General features: G+C 33.5%; 2 protein-coding genes across 2 annotated transcripts in view; both read left to right on the top strand.

Annotated features, from left to right (window-relative positions):
• The window catches only part of LOC138336166 (uncharacterized), a 29,394-nt gene extending 22,918 nt beyond the window's left edge, over positions 1 to 6,476 (top strand). Inside the window, exon 13 of the mRNA XM_069285506.1 lies at positions 505 to 6,476. Within this exon, the coding sequence (XP_069141607.1) occupies positions 505 to 576 (72 nt within the window). The 3' untranslated portion in view covers positions 577 to 6,476. The remainder of the gene's footprint in view (positions 1 to 504) is intronic.
• LOC138304995 (solute carrier family 35 member F6-like) lies at positions 4,851 to 14,639 on the top strand. The gene is made up of 11 exons (XM_069245411.1): positions 4,851 to 5,039; positions 6,647 to 6,684; positions 7,507 to 7,568; positions 8,218 to 8,297; positions 8,606 to 8,744; positions 9,457 to 9,551; positions 10,810 to 10,854; positions 11,438 to 11,618; positions 12,163 to 12,245; positions 12,604 to 12,646; positions 12,953 to 14,639. The coding sequence occupies exons 1-11, from the start codon at positions 4,851 to 4,853 to the stop codon at positions 13,162 to 13,164; spliced, it is 1,167 nt and encodes a 388-aa protein (XP_069101512.1). The 3' UTR covers positions 13,165 to 14,639.
• The last annotated feature ends 3,891 nt before the right edge of the window (positions 14,640 to 18,530 follow it).

The raw sequence follows: 18,530 nt of genomic DNA, 5'->3' as shown, positions 1-18,530 counted from the left end.
GTTGGATCTAGTTTAACTGTTATTTGGTACAAATTATACAATCTTTATTACCTGAAATTATTACTTTAATTTGTATTACATCTTATGATTGAAAACATTTTTGTTTCAAGCTTCTTTGATTTACTTTTCTGTAGAGTGTTGCAATATATATCATCTAAGTTTCTGGTTTCTATATACAATGATGCATATGCTGCTTCAACTTAAATGAAGTAGAGTGGTTTGTCATTGCAAAATGTACATTAAGAAATGTCCATTTGTTTTCATTTTAGTCAAAATGATGTTGCATTGACTGTAAAAATGACAAAAAGAATATTTGAATGTATCGCATATACAGGCATATCTAAATGAACCAAATTTTAGAAATTATCATATAGCTAATTACGGTATTCGATCAAATATTGTGTTCCTAGACATAGATGTTTGGTAACTAACAACATCTGTCATATAATATGACTTGAATCGGATTTAATGTGTTTCTAAACATTACCCTATTTTGTTTTACAGTCACAGAATGCCAATACAGATCCTTACAGAGTGATAGATTTTGTGAGGAAATCCGTCGCCAAGCGATCCTGACCTTAGTTTAAGATATGAGTGACCGTGAGTTTGGCTTCAGCGTTATCTACTTAAACATATATCCACTACAAGTGTTTGAGGGATTCCATTCTCATTATTTATAAATGTAAATGAAAGAGATATATTGGTTTATATGTGATGGGAAATTGAGGTACATATCAAGTTGATGGGAGTAAGATGAATGTTAGAGCTTTAATTCTAAGGTATGAATGGAATTTGATTTTATTGCTACTCCTTATCAACTTTTTATCATGTAAACAAGAGTCATACCTGTCAAAGGGTCATATGCTGGTAATCTCAAGTTTGCTGACTCGAACTTGACATTATGCACGACAACATTTTCATCAACTTATTGCAATGGTAAAATATATCATTATAGCATGTACGAATAACCAATATTTATTCATAAGATATGTATTTTCTCACAAATTGCTAAATGGATCTTCCTCATTATTGCATGTAAAGGTTCATCTTAGTCCTTGTTTATAGAAACTTTATTTTTCGATGAAAAGCAGAAATTCATTCATATATCTATCTTGACATTTGATGAAAATATTTAGAATTTATGCCCCCATGAAAATCAGAGAAAAGATCCATCTTTTATTTGACTAATAAAAAAAATATCAATGGTGGGGGGTCAAGATTTCTCTGAGATCTCAGACATTTCAGAACTCTTGCAGTATTGAATAATTTTTTCAATTAATTAAATTGTGTTAACTTATTTTCAATATGAACAGACTGAAGTGTACATTGGATGCTTGATAAGTGAGAATGTTAGCATGTTATTTATAAGGTTATGAATTGTTTGTATCTGTCTCATTCACATACTGTATTTAATATGGAATATTTGTGGGTACTTTCTTTCGTGGTTTGGAGCTTGCAAATCATTGGTAGAAGTATATGTATTTAGCCACTGGAACAATGATAACAATGATTAACGAAACAAGATTTGTTTTGATGTTTGTGGTTCCATTGTAACCATGATAACAATTAAAGTTCCTACACAACGAAAACTTCATGTTATTCAGTATGTCCATATTACATCATCCTCGATACTCCAGGGGCTACCATAACTGATATTATATCCACCCCTTGGCTATCTCATAGTATAACTGAAGGCAACAGAACAGGATATACAGCAAAAGAGCCATACAACATTACATTGTGGTTAACTGTGTGGCTTTGAAGTTGGACGTCACTCTCTCTGTAGTCTTCAAAGGAAATCTTTGTCGGCCTGTGATTGGTAAGATTTTTTTTACTTAACTGCCTTCAGTTTTACTATGAATTAGTCCAGGGGGGAATTTAACGATAGTAATAGTAACCCTTGGAGTTTCGCGGATGATACTATATATATGTGTGTATCTACAACGAATTACAGCTCGATTTGTAATACCCTTTTGAATCAAGTAAATTAATATCTTAATTTACGAAAGAATTCATACAGAAGCGATATTTTCTTTTTCTTAAAAAACACAAACATTAACCAATGTTGTTTGAAATTAGCTTCAACGCACGCTTTTTGATTTAATTCAATACCTAATTATTTTGGCGGTTTCATCCAAAAAATGCAACCAATGCACACACTTTTTAATTAGTATCAGAAATAAACGCTACCCTGTAGATATATATACATTTAAAATGCATTTTTTGACAGATGTTTAATGCCATTTTAGGTTGTTTAATTTATTACATTCAGGTTTTCTGTGCCTGTTTTATATATATATCGAATGTAACCATTGTAGTGATAACACTATTATATCAGCTTACAGAAGCACAAGTCATACCTTCTATATGTGATTTTGTTTTTGTATATTTGTATTATATATTTATTATCATAATAATTGTATTCTTTTCAGGTTGAGTCTATTGTTTGTTTGATAAAAAGACGCTAAAAAAGATGTTAATTAGATTGTAAATGCCGCCTTTTTCTAATTCTAATTATTTTTGAACTTTTGTCTATTTTGTGATGTGGGAAAAGTGACCATTGACTTCAGATTTCCCCTTGGATTTTGTATCTACATTGTATGTAATTGTCTTTTTGCGCGAGTTAAAACCAATTTAGCCGACCTTTAAAATGTAGGTAGGGTAGGTATTCAAGTTGATGACTTTTGTGAAGCTAAGGTTAGTAACCATGGTTCCAACTTTTTTGTTTAGCATGGGTCAGTGTATATGCGTGAGTTTGTATCCATGGTGCTGAATCTGTGTAGCCAAGGTGCACTGCCACTTTTAGAGTTTAACTAGGATAAGTAATCAATTGACTTATTCGTACAATGTTAGCATTCTAATTAATTGTATTGACTTAGTAGCTTTTGTTAGTAGTTACAGTATTTGCCGAATTCTACCTAGGGCTTTTTAGGTCACCTGAGATGAAGTATCAAGTGACCTATTCTAATGGCCTTTTGTCCGTCGTCCGTCGTGTGTTCGTAAACAATTTACATTTTCGACTTCTTCTCAAAAGTCGTTGAAGCAATTGTAATGAAATTTTGCACATAGCTTCTAAGGCGTAAGACCAATCAAAATTGTGAATTATATGACCCCCACTCCTCAGGGGGCTGTAGGAGGGGCCAAAAGGGGTAAAATTGACTAAAATTTCAAAAATCTTCTTCTCCACTCACAGATGTGGAAGAATCAAATACTCTTCATAGATGAATGGTCTCAAGGCCCTCTACAAAATTGTGAAATATATGACCCTGGGGTCTCAGGTTTCCCCCTTGGAAGGGGGTTAAGTTTATGCTAGGTTTACACCATGTTCCCGGCGACCACGGTAGCCCCGTTTGCCTGAAACGTGGTGCACCGTGGAATTTTGGCTATTTTTGGCTCTGTATTCAAGTTCAGCTAATATAGGTCTTGTAAAGTTTTGCCGCGGTCTTATACGGATTACGTGGTGGACCGTAGATATAGGGGAAAGTGCTGTTCCCGGAGGTTATTAAAGGTACACTGCGGCTTTAGTACGGTCTATCAAGGATACCACTACGTTCTATCTAGGCCTGTTACGATCTGATGAGGTCTGCTACGTTTTACACGTTTTGATCAAGCTCCGATACGTTTTTACGGTCCGCAAAGGCCTTCTGTGATGAAAGTCTGATGTCGGGCTTTTTTTGAGCAAACGAAACAATATTTATTGCCGAAAATGTCATTTCAAACACGTTTTAATTACAAAATGTGTTAAAAGAAAAGAAAATCTCAACTATAATTGGTATAGATATATATACCGTATTTTCCCTATTAAGAGCGCCTCCTCTAATAAGGGCGCCCCCACGTTTTTTGCTGAAAAAAATCAACTAATTTCATACAATTTTTGTGCCAGATTGTGACGATTTGTCTCTGCAGACGCTAATGAAATATAGTTTTACGTCAATCTGATGCCTAACAGATATCTAATCAGCTTGTATAAACAATAAATTTATTGCACTGAATAACTTGCCAAGTATTTACACATAGAAATAGCTAGAACGCCATGTTCAAAACAAAACGTGTCACTTGAATGTCCCACACACGTGTATGGATGAAGACTAACTGGCATCAACATTTTAGCGATGTCTGTACAGGTTTTATGAATACTTACTGTATATCTATGATAAAGGTTCCTAACTAACAGTAATATTATCATTTATAAGCATTTTATTGTGTGCTCTTGTCGGTATTCCCCATCTGCCACAAAACGAAAGTAGCGATCGAAAGCACCGTCCGCCATTTTGTGTACGCAAGGTAAACAAACAGGCTAGCATGAAATACAAAAATTCCGTGAAACAGACATATTTAACCAATGTTTAATACTTCTAGTGCATACATTTCTTCATTATTATGTAATTTCAATACTTACTTGACTTCAAAACGAAAGTTGGTTATCATAAGTTTCAGAAAAATACGAAACTAAAAGCAAGATGACTATAGTCTGTTTCAGAAAAAAACATCTAAAAATGGTCTCAAATAACCGCGCCCCCCTCAGTCATTTACCCGCGCCCGGCGCCCTCATTAGGGAAAATACGGTATATATTTTTTTCTGTAATGGTTCTCACTTAATCTGCCTTTTGCAATAATAGCTTTGGTATAATTTGATGGTTTAAATGTGTTTGATATGACTATTTCTATTTATTAATATAAATAATTCCATGAAGTAGCAAATATGTACCAGACCAGGCAATGATACTCCGTCATATATTGCTTGCAACGTAAGACCGTAATAAGACGATCACGTCGGGCTTTCAACCGTAACGTGCCATGACAGAACGCATCAAAACGGTTATCATCCACCTACGCTTGCCGTCAAAACCATGATGAACCTTGACAAAACGGCACAAAACGTGCAGCCAATCTGCATAAACCGTGGTAAAACGTGGAAAAAACGCAACAGAACGTCACGAAACTTGAAATCACCGGGGAAGATTCCGGGGACCCTGCTTACTGCCCGTTCCACCACGGACCGTCTTGAAGTTTTGTTACGGCCTCGTACGGACTGTTACGTTTGTTACGTCAATACCGTTTTATTACGTCCTGTGGCGTTCACCATCTGTACCGTGACTGCCGTGGCAAATGTTTTGACAGTTTAAAAATCTGGCACGGCATCCAAGGTAATCACGACCGCTCACATTTGTCTGTCACGTTCTTCTGCCTTGTCTTACGTTGTCTCGCGGTCACCACGTTTTGTCCATGGTGGCCTGAAACGGGGCTGCCGTGGACGCCGGGAACATTGTGTAAACCTAGCATTACTATAGTTTATATAGTTAAAACACATTTTGGAGCATTATTTGGTCATTTATAATAGAAAATTAGTCAATTGTTGTCAGAATTATCCCTATGAAATGGCCATTGAATCCTATTCACAAATTTTCCATGACTGACTTCCATGGACCTTAGGGACGGGGCCAAAAGGGGTCAAATAGGCTAAAACTTCAAAAAGCTTCTTCTGAAATTCTGGAACTGGTAGAATCAAATACTTTTCATCGATAGAGAGGTCTTAAGGTCCTTTACAAAAATTGTGAATAATATGACCCTGGGGTCTCATGGTTTCCCCTGGGGAGGGGGTCAAGTTTATTATAGTTTATATAGAAAAACATATTTGTGAACATTATTTGCTTTGTTTTCATAGGAAATGAGTCAAACTGGGTTAGAACTATTAGCTTGAAATAGCATTTTAACACCATACCCATATTGGTCTTGGCCGACCCCCAAGGCCAGAGGGGCGGTGTCAAAATGGGTCAAAATGGCTAAAATTTCAAAAATCTGCTTCTGAAGTCACAGGTTTGATGGAACTAAATAATCTTCATAGATTTAAAAGTGAAATTTATAAAATCACTGACACTAACTGACTTCTAGTTTGGTTTTGTTGTTTAACGTTGGCAAAGCAAATTGGAATTTTAAGCACAAGGTTTGGTAACATAATACACTAATGATCAAAGTGAAAAAAAAAAATTCTAATACGAAGGTTCAACTTTAAAGTTTATTCTAATTCGTAAATACTTTTTACAGATTTGAACCAACTTTGCAATGCTCTTTCTGTATCAGCACTCAAGTGACCGTCAAGGCCTCTTGGACCTCTTGTTTCGTGTTGCAATTGCTTCTACCATCTCCATATTTCATCGCTTCCTCCTTCATAGTTCCGGAAATACATTGTAGATGTCATTTATGTTATATTGATACAATTTATGTGGTTTTAATTAAGTTTTAGTAAGAATGCTTTGAAAACATTTATTGCCTGTTCATTTAATACTGGAATGTTTGCTGAAGCCTTTACTTATGACAGTCCTTTACTTGTAAACAATTATTTCACTTTTATTCAAACAAATAAGGTGCCAATCTGGTAGCAATACTCGTCACTTAAAACATACCTGGTGTTTGATATCATCTAATATCACTAGTGTTGTCTTTATCTAGTCGCCTGCTTTAATTGTGTTATTTTGTTTAATCAAACTCGGGACCTCTGGATTATTAGTCTGACACTTGACCGAACGAGCTAAAGAGAAGTTCTCTCTAGCCAAGGGGTATATTGCGGTTAGTATTGACCAGGGTTACATATATAAGATTTATTCATAATAATACATAAATGATATCATTTATGTTTTACTTTCAGAATCATATCAATGCAGCAGAGATGCCCCACCCTAACAGGTAACTGTCATTTATATAGTCATGATACTGTAATGTGAATTAACTTGGAAAGTAGGAAAATAATGAAAAATAATAACAATGGTCCTCCTCCTCATGCTTGCTTAGTTTGAGGATTGAGACCCTGTAGGGTAGATACATGAGAATAGTTGTTAAATAATTCTTGATTGTGTTAGGTAAGTCAGTGTTATTTCATTTTATGGTATCAATTTTTCTTTTGAAAGTCTTGATTTCTATACTACCAAGATCTAGCACTGATTTTATCTTCAATTATAGCTTGCAAATATGTCACTTTCCCCAAAGTTTGTTTCTGAAGTCTTAGCAAGTAATAGATTTGATAATACATTGAAAAAACATGTTGATGTGAATTAAAATTACATATATTAAATCATCCTTCTATAAATTTGTTATTAAGGAAATCTAAATTGACTTCATGAATTGTGGATATTTAAGCCTATCATAGCCATATAGATATCACTAATCATTTAAAGATGCTCGCTCCACTGCCGACAGAGCATAAATGATATTCATCATTTGAACAATAATGGGTGTTTAATTGTGTATATATGTCTAATTAACACAAAAAATATACGGTAGTAAGATAATTTATTTTGCCTCTAGTGCATGTGCAATCAGTACTTCATTCCATATAGGACATAGAGACACAGAATTTTTTCGGGATGCAATTAATCATTTAAGAAAAAAATATTTTTAACTTAGTAAAATTACTTGTAGAAGCTCAAACTTTTCAATGGTGGTAATTGTATTGTTTGCTACATAACTTAATTGATCACATTTATTGTATTTATGTGTTTATCTATACAGGTTGATACAACTGGTTGTGGCTTTCCCAACAGTATGTGACTTGGTTGGAACATCACTAGCAGGTACATGCAATTTATCTCTTACATATATTTTTAATGGCTCATTTGAATGTGTCATTGTATTATAACATTATGGAGAAAAGCCTTAACAGTACACATACCCTCTTAAGTATTATTTTAAAGCTGATCATCGTGACATGCAACACATATTTCACTCATTGTAGGTAATCATGAGGTTATACTGATCAAGATTACACATTTATTGATTTCTAGAATCTTCTCACAAAGTGCTAAAATGTGATGCAAGTCTTATTTTAGGGTCACCATTTCAAATATTTTAACCAGATTCACATTTTTGCTTTAATTATGTCATACATTACATGAGTTGTACATTTTAACAATTTAGCAATCTTTCGGAGTATATTTGTGTAGAGGGACTGGACTGAGTCGATTATCAGTGACCAGGTAGCTCAGTCTGATCCAGCTAGTGTTCGGAGGTTCGGGGTTCGGGAACTGATCTGGCTGCTACAGTTTTCCTCTCCTGATACACTTCTATGGCATATATGGTAGATTTGTGAGGGTAGAATTTGTATCAAGATTTGCCTGTAGTTCTATCATTGAAAACAATTTCATTCCAAAGAAATGATGACCCATTTTTCTTTCCTTTTACATTCATTTGTGTATACAAATGTATTTCTTTTCCATATAACAGGTATTGGTTTGGTGTATGTGGATGCTTCAGTTTGGCAGATGTTACGTGGCTCTATCATTATATTTGCAGGAATTTTATCAGTAAGTACCTAAATATATTATTGTTTTAAATTTATCTTAACCATATCATATTTACTCACTCAATATAAGTGACATATTGCTTCCAGAAACACAATGCATTAAAAAGTCAGTAATCATTACATTTTATAAAGTTCTGCATGGGTTGTAGCCAAATTTGGTCTGAAACGTCATTGGGGAAGCGAAGAAGAGTTGGTATAAATCTCGGCTTTAAACTCTCACTTTGCTATATAGAGACCATTTTTCCCTTGTCCCTTGGGTGGTCTTTATAGACAGGATTGATTATATATATATATGTATTCATTTTTCAGAGGATTTTCCTCAAGCGGCAGATCGGATGTATTAAATGGACAGGGATGTTATTCACAATGGCAGGCTTGATACTTGTGGGCTGTTCCAGTATATTTAAAGCAGACAGAAGCAACCAACAGGCTGGCAACACTATTCTAGGTAAATGTCAAACACAAGTCTATATTTACTTTAAAGATGCTCCACCGCCGACAGAGCATAAATGATATTCATAATTTGAACAATAATTGGTGTTTAATCGTGTACATATATGTCTAGTTAACACAAAATATAATATAAAATAATTTATTATGCCTTTGGTGCATGCGCAATCAGTACATCATTCCATATAGGATATAGTGCAACAGATTTTTTTCAGGATGCAATTAATTATTTTCGATATTTTAAACTTGAAGTAAAATTAGAAGCTCAAACTTTTCAACGATGGTAATGGTGTAAAGTAAGTAACTTCTGTAAATGAAGAAAAATTAAATCGTCTGCTGCTGTTTTTGATAGTGAAAAAAAGTGAAAAAATATCATTTGTCAGCGGTGGAGCATATTTAATATAGATAATGTTAATGTTGATTTAAAGAATCTATCTAGGATGTATCTGTACAGGCTATGTTCTCTTCATTTATGCCCACTAGATAATTATTTTTTTTTGTATTCATGAAAAATTTACTGTTATTTAGCCCAGGAATAAAAAAAATTAACAAAACGTTCAAAGTGCAAAGTTGGCTAAAATAGAATTACTTTTTCTATGAAGGTGGATTCTAATAAATTTAACAATGAAACTCAATTTGCATAGATATAGAAAGTTGCTTGGTAGGATATGAGATTCTAATGAGTATGATATATTGATTGCCTTCTATAGGTATAATACTGATCATATCCAGCCAACTTGTCAGTGCTTCACAGATGATTGTAGAGGAGATATTTCTAAAGAAAAGAAGCCTACATCCGTTGCAGGTAAGTATACAGATGCCATTCTTATTGTTCAACATGGCATATACTCCCGCACTGACACCTACATTGCGAATGGGTGTCCACTGTGATGTCACTATTTTGTGAGCAAATTTCATGTTATTGTTTTCTCTAAAAACTATGGCTTTATTGCTCGTTAACTTTATGTCACAATCAATACCTATCCACAAGGGCAGACTCTGTAATATACAGATACACAATTGTCTGTTCTCATTGTTATCACGTATGTGGAAGACTTATAATAATGTCCATATCAGATATTGTCTCTTTCTGACTTTCTGTCAGTTATCTAGTCTATAAAAATTAAAGCCCCTTCACCAACAGGCACCCTCCATTTTCATACATATAGATATTGAAATTACATGTACAAAATCAATTCCCCTGCTCCCTGTAACAACTACATATTAATTATTACTGTATTTGCCATAATTAGTGTCCAAAACAGGGCATTTAATAGGGAACCAGAAAAGAGATTTGGATAAAAAAGTCAGCGATATTTGAAATCTTTCTGTACTCATGGCTCATTTTTCTGTCACAGTAAACATGCATATACCTTTTATCCTTTGAGATGCATTATGACGTCATGAAAGTTCATGAAATATGGAATACAAGGCTGATGTTAGAAGCAACACACCTTGTAAAACATTGTTAAAGTCATGGGATGGGGCATTTATACAACTTCAATTCATTCTGCAGAAGAGGAAAGGATATTTATAGGTAAATGGGTGCTAATGATAGAGAATATGTTTTATCTTATTAGATACAAACTCACTTACTACCTGTATATTCATGTTGAACCATTGCATGCATCTTAGCTTGCTGTGACTAGTACAGTATGAAACATATAATTCTTCAGCGAAACTTTGGTGCTAATTAGGATTTATAGCAGAAACAGTTTTAGCAAGCAACATTGTGCATGTAATTTCATTGATAAGAAATTATATAATATTGGTATGTTCATTCAGAATCAGTTTCTTTAGTGTAAGATTTTCCTTAAAGTTGTGTTTTAATGGCATTCATATTGAGAATTTTAGACAAAATAAGAATATTGATGGAGATAAGCCCAGAACTCATGATGATGTTTTTATTCCTTATGATAAATGCTTCCTTATACAACTGATATGTCCTGCAGAGACCACTCATTGTTTAGTTAACTACATGTATGTGTCATTCCATACTTTTTGGAATCCTAAATGTACATTGTATTTATAGATCTATTGTAAATGAATTTCTGACGTTACAGGTGGTTGGACTGGAGGGAACTTATGGTGTTATCTTCATGTCTGTGGTGAGTTTATACCGTAGTATAATACGTGTACGTAATATATAGTGTAAAAAAGTGATTTTAATGAAAAATATACTGTAAATTAAGTGTCTTTCTCGGCTATCAAATTTCAGGATTTCCATTTCAAAACAAGTTCGCGAAGATTAATATTTGTGGATTTAACAATTGAATGATAATTCCTATCAATATATAGATGATGGTAGATAACTGATTTGCAGAGATAAACTTCAAGGAATTTACTTCGATGAAATTCTCGAAAGTAAATCACACACGAAGGAAAGATGGTATACAGTTCATATTAAGTATAAATCCTAGTTTAAAACTTTGCTAAATGCTTAAATTGTATTTCAGTATGTAGAGTTATCTAAACTTGTGATCATGGACAGATACTGGTTGTTTTGACTGTAATGCCAATGTCAGGTTAAACACGTATGACAAAATTTTCTCACACAGTTATCAAAAGGATAGATAACTCTGTGACACTCAATACCAAGTTTCTAACCTGTGTATATTGAAATACTTGAAATGGATTCCTTTGCTGTATATACATAGTCCTTATTGTATTTGTGTAATTTCATCATTGTAGATAGTCCTTCCAGCAATGTACTACATCCCTGGGTCGGATGTAAACAACAGCTATGAGAACAGCCTGGACGCCCTGTACCAGATAGCTAATGAGCCTAGACTTTTGGTGTTTTGTCTCCTGTATCTACTGTCTATAGCCTTCTACAATTATTTTGGGTTAGCTGTCACCAAGTCTCTTACAGGTAAGATTGGGGTATTACAGATATGATTGGGGTCATACAGGTAAGGTTGGGGGTCATACAGGTAAGACTGGGTATCATACATGTAAGATTGCAGATCATTCAGATAAGATTGCAGATCATACAGGTAAGATTCTTCATGGGGGTCTTACAGGTAAGATTCATGGGAGTCATACAGGTAAGATACTCAGTTGATCCACCACCAGTATTGAGTGAATGAATTGACAGTGGCTTGGGGTGTGTATACTGAGAAATAGCATTCAAAAGTAAAAACTTCTATGACTGGTTTCATATAAAATGAACACTTGTTTCAGATTCTGTATTTGATATTTGGAGGTATCACCTCATATGAGTAGGCATTGGTGTTTAACATCAATCATCAATGTTTGGATTTTTTTATGTGAACTTACAATGAAACCTTTAAGAGCACATAGTATTGCATAATCAGTATTCAATTACAAATCAAAGAAAGGATTCAACATCTATGAAAGTCAGATTATATAATGGAGCATGTAGGTTATTACCATATTTACAATATCTATTTCAGCTGTCCATCGAACTTTGATTGATGCCTGTCGTACAATGTTAGTATGGGGAATGGATCTCTTTATCTACTACGCCTTTGACAAGGTATATTATAATGGCTTGTACTCTCTTAATTGATTTGAGTTTGAAATATCTCTTTGTTAAAAATACTTTAAACAAATTCTGTAAACTGCTTAGTGTAAATGTAGATGTTTCTATCTCTAATACTTATGTGTCTACATTATAAAATGTATTTGATGAAAATATACCAGGGTATTAGAGATGTCTATGGCAGCACTGAAATTAAAGAAGCAAATGAAAAATTAAAGTGTCATTGATAATTATGAGAATCTCAGTGAATTGAAGATTTCGTACTATATGTAGCATAAACACTAATGATATAAAAAGAATTGTATAGCAAGCAAGCAATATGCGGAAAATTACGGTATTTTCTTTTATGCAGGGGTTTGGTGAGCCGTTTGATACAACATATGGTCTTTTACAAGGTGGGTATAAACACTTTCATCTCCATATTTCATACAACAATGTACAATATACTGTACTAGATATAGGTAGAGTGTCTTGTAAGATATTTGTTTTATCTCTAGGCATCTCTTTTGGGACCTGCATGCCCATTTACAACACTTCTCAGATTGCATACCACTGTTTTTCTTGGTAATGTTATGATGCTGTGCTTTTATGGAAGATTTCCTGATAAATCATGTTTGTGTTTCTAGAATCACAACTCTCAGTGATTGTCAATCCCACCATAGAGTTGTTAATACTTCAGGTTATTTTTTCTTTCTCCACAGTGGACGGTTTTCTATTCCTGTTGATAGGAACAGCCCTGTACAATAACCTTGTTGACCTCAGTTGGGTACCCTGCTTACAGAGCTGCGTTTCACAATCAGAAACGCAGCCACTTCCTCACCAGGGCAACATTCAGGATGGAAGTGACTCCGACAGCGATGACGAATATAATTCTGTGTCCGAGAGAACAAGACTTTTACAGGGAAATGACTGAATACATGATATTGGATAAGAAGATTTACCATTATTTATTGGTATGATGAGGAAAAAATCTGTGATGTGTGACATCACATACTCATTCATGTGAGAAACTGGAAATTAGAAATGTGATGTACGAGACCACATGAGAAAGTGGATCTCAATCATGTGAGAAATTTGAGATTAGAAATGTGATGTGGGAAGATTGTACTTGATGGTGTGAAATCAGTGATTTCAAATGAAGTGAGTGATTAGAGCAAGTGATACTATTAGGAAATGTGAAAATTTATTAATGAGAATTTTGTTATAAGAGCAGAGAGTAATTTGTGATGTAAGAAAACACTGGTTTAGGATGGTAATCAATGTGTGGGAATTCAAGGGGGTAAAACATCTTAGAAGAAACCACAGTATGAATATTATCACTTTTTAATGAACTGTGTGCATATGACATGTGTTTTTTTTTCAAGGTTGAAAATGATTGTGATTATTTTCCATTTATCCTTAAATATGACATATTTTTTCATTGTGCCAAATTCTTAAGTTGTACAAAAATATGGTTGAATGTTATCATTTACATTCCAAAATTCATTGTTATTTCTCTCATATAGCTTCTTGTGTTAGATACCGTATTCAACCCAATAAGCGCCCATGTCCCTATAAGCGCCCCTCCCCCTTTTGAGGTCTTTAATTTCAATTGGCCAGACATAAATGAAGACCAAAACTGTATAGGTTTGTAATAAATTTGTCTTATCAAGAACTTTTTCATTTTTTCCAATATTTTAAATGCCCTGTGCATTGGTTCAAATATGCTATTGAAGTCTGTCTTGACCAATAATCCTGTACATGTTTATTTCTTTTATCTTTTTAAATTTTTTACATGTTTATTACATAAGTGCCTAGATAATTAAGAAAGCATAAATGTGACATAATAGTTACATGAAGTTCCATGTATTATGGGAGCAGAAAGCACACCATTTTAGCAAATATTTCAAGTTCTCATAAATGATGCAATTTGAGAGAATAATACCCTCTCACATGCTGGGTATGAAGGATAGGGATATATATATATTTCAACCTGTGAGTTATTAAGTTATGTAAAACCCAACTACTCCGGTAGAATGCCCCTATCCTTTATACCCTCATACGAGAATATTATATTACTATTGATGATAGAGGTTGAAAGCATGTTGTATTGTATTGAAGAGATTTTCTTTAAATTTTCAGGTTGATGACTATTTACAATGTAATACTCTTTTGGTGATTCTTCAGAAATTCAGTCACGATATTTTTTTCATTTATTTTTAATCTATATGTATGAATTATGTTGCACATCATTATAACAAGCTGAAGTATATACTTAAACATATTGCATTTACATGTACTGCACATTGCAATATACATGTATTATCAAATGTACATGTATTGATTTTTTAGAAATCTATTTTCTATAAACAAAAATCCAGTAATTGAAATAAAAACAGCTAAAACAATTTTTCGTTTTAGTATTTGTTTAATAATTGATTTTATATTACATCACAGCAGTTCTAATAATATAATACATGTATCAGTACAATCACCTTCATACTGAACTATAGCACAATATCATATCAGTACAATCACTTTCATACTGAACTATAGCGCAATATCATATCAGTACAATCACCTTCATACTGAACTATAGCACAATATCATATCAGTACAATCACCTTCATACTGAACTATAGCGCAATATCATATCAGTACAATCACCTTCATACTGAACTATAGCACAATATTATATCAGTACAATCACCTTCATACTGAACTATAGCACAATATCATATCGGTACAATCACCTTCATACTGAACTATAGCACAATATCATATCGGTACAATCACCTTCATACTGAACTATAGTACAATATCATATCAGTACAATCACCTTCATACTGAACTATAGCACAATATCATATCAGTACAATCACCTTCATACTGAACTATAGCACAATATCATATCAGTACAATCATCTTCATACTGAACTATAGCACAATATCATATCGGTACAATCACCTTCATACTGAACTATAGTACAATATCATATCAGTACAATCACCTTCATACGGAACTATAGCGCAATATCATATCAGTACAATCACCTTCATACTGAACTATAGCACAATATCATATCAGTACATTCACCTTCATCCTGAACTATAGCGCAATATCATATCAGTACAATCACCTTCATACTGAACTATAACACAATATCATATCAGTACAATCACCTTCATACTGAACTATAACACAATATCATATCAGTACAATCACCTTCATACTGAACTATAGCACAATATCATATCGGTACAATCACCTTCATACTGAACTATAGCACAATATCATATCAGTACAATCACCTTCATACGGAACTATAGCGCAATATCATATCAGTACAATCACCTTCATACTGAACTATAGCACAATATCATATCAGTACATTCACCTTCATACTGAACTATAGCACAATATCATATCAGTACAATCACCTTCATACTGAACTATAACACAATATCATATCAGTACAATCACCTTCCTACTGAACTATAGCACAATATCATATCAGTACAATCACTTTCATATTGAACTTTAGCACAATATCATATCAGTACAATCATCTTCATACTGAACTATAGCACAATATCATATCAGTACAATCACCTTCATACTGAACTATAGTACAATATCATATCAGTACAATCACCTTCATACGGAACTATAGCGCAATATCATATCAGTACAATCACCTTCATACTGAACTATAGCACAATATCATATCAGTACATTCACCTTCATCATCCTGAACTATAGCGCAATATCATATCAGTACAATCACCTTCATACTGAACTATAACACAATATCATATCAGTACAATCACCTTCATACTGAACTATAGTACAATATCATATCAGTACAATCGCCTTCATACGGAACTATAGCGCAATATCATATCAGTACAATCACCTTCATACTGAACTATAGCACAATATCATATCAGTACATTCACCCTCATCCTGAACTATAGCGCAATATCATATCAGTACAATCACCTTCATACTGAACTATAACACAATATCATATCAGTACAATCACCTTCATACTGAACTAGAGTACAATGTCATATCAGTACAATTATAATCACCTTCATACTGAACTATAGCACAATGTCATATCAGTACAATCACCTTCATACTGAACTATAGCACAATATCGTATCAATACAATTGCCTTCAAACTTAACTATAGCACAATATCATATCAGTACAATCACCTTCATACTGAACTATAGCACAATATCATATCATATTTTTTCATTTGTAGTTTGATTGGTATGATTTATAAGATCACTGAAACAGTCCGTACCTGGCAGCTGCTTCACAACAACCATGACCTGAAGCCAACTTGATTAGTGCTCTTAAGAAGTCTCTCAGAAGGTCTTCCAGTTTACAGTAGAAGAGCTTTGAGAAGCAGAAGAGCTGCTAATGGAGTGTTAGGAAGTTATGTTCTAGAAGTAGAAGAGGGCAAATCATGTTAGGCTCTGGTGACCCAAAGATCAGCAAGAAGACTGGTGGTATATAGTCAGACATATTCCTCCACCATGGCCATATAGATGTTAGTGCAGCAGCTACAATGTGCTTTCAATAATCAACTGCATTCTTTAAGAAAAGGAATTGTCCTCTTCCCATTATTGTAATTGTTTGTTGATTGATACTTGTCAACTCTTCCGAGACATTTGAATATAAAGCAAGAACTTATTAATGAAAATTTCAAGATTATCATATTCCAATAGTCACAATAATGGTATTAATCTTACAGTGACATACATGCTTTACCAAATTTCATGTAGGGTACTGTATATGCACTTTCTTTCGCGGCTATTCAATTTCGGATTTCAGTATCAAATCAAGTTGGCAGCTTAATGAACTAAATTGAAGTATCTTTCAACAGTATCAAAGTATCAGTAAATAATTATTTGCAGAGATAAACTTTCACAAGTCGACCTTAATCATGAAAATCGCACACAAAAGAAAGCTGGTTTATAGAATTTTCACACGTTTACAGGGGAGAGTTTGTGTAGATCATAGATTACCAACATTGACCTTGCTTGTTCAAATTACAATACACTGTAGGCAAAACATATCTCATACAAAATAACACATCAAAGCAAATCAAATATACAGTCTTACTGTATAGGGAAAAGCTTGGATGGATACATTTACAGCTCTACTGTAAATAAAGTAACTTATACACTGGATACCAGTCTAAAATGAGCAATTTCAGTACAGAAAATGTTTACACACACATATATGGCAACCATTTGTAAATAAATTGATTTGCTTGCTTTTTCTAAGCAAATTACGGCATCTTCTGAAAGTCATTATATTACACCATGATGAATTTAACAAAATACAAAATACTTAATGTTAAACAATATCAAAGTCAATTATTGACATCAAATGTCAAGGTCACAACATTGAATATTCTTTATCCTGAACAATGTCAAGGTCATTTGGGGTCAGATGTACTCACAACACAAGAACATTGTTGTACACCAAAATGATGAGGTCACTATTATGATGGAAAGCAGCATGGAAGTCAATGTAACGAAACTTTTAATAACAACAACATTTAGATAAAGACAAATTACCCACCATTTTTTTCTGTTTTTAGGATATCAAGATTTGGAACATTATAGATACATCATGTATATGTAAGTCTGTCATATGTTCATGATAATGTTAAAATATAACTTCCAGTATTTCATACTTTTGTCATTTTGCTCAATCTACACATACTCTTTTGTTATTCATACAATAAATATAAGAAACATAAGAATATGCACATCTTTCACACCAAGTAAAACTTGACCAACACACTATCAGTAACATTATATAATTACCCATTGATTCATGATTGTCACCATCATTGTTTTCCTTCTGCTTCTACTAATAACACAATGTGTTGGTAAGAGAGGCAAAACATTTCATGAAACATTGTTTTGAATACGTATGTACAATACAAACATTACCCCCAAACGCCATTTTTTTTTTAGAGTACTACCTCGCGAATTATACAGAGTCTCATACAGACATAGTACAAAGTAAATCCTGAGGTCAAGTATATTTACATGTTTTAACTGAATCCATCATATAATACATAAATTTCAAGATTCCAAAGTGACACTGCTGAAATACAATTTTCCATCAATTAGTCCTACTTCCAGTGATTGTGATGTCATATATTTAAAAAAAACCACCATAAAACATATGTGTCACGAAATTGCTGTTTATACTGATAATGTGATGACACCTGTATTCACTTTTTTTTCGAAACCTGCATCCAAGAT

Source organism: Argopecten irradians, chromosome 12 (genome assembly GCF_041381155.1).
Source record: "Argopecten irradians isolate NY chromosome 12, Ai_NY, whole genome shotgun sequence".
Classification (NCBI taxonomy): Eukaryota; Metazoa; Mollusca; class Bivalvia; order Pectinida; family Pectinidae; genus Argopecten; species Argopecten irradians.
This window is presented reverse-complemented; position numbering and strand designations above follow the sequence as displayed.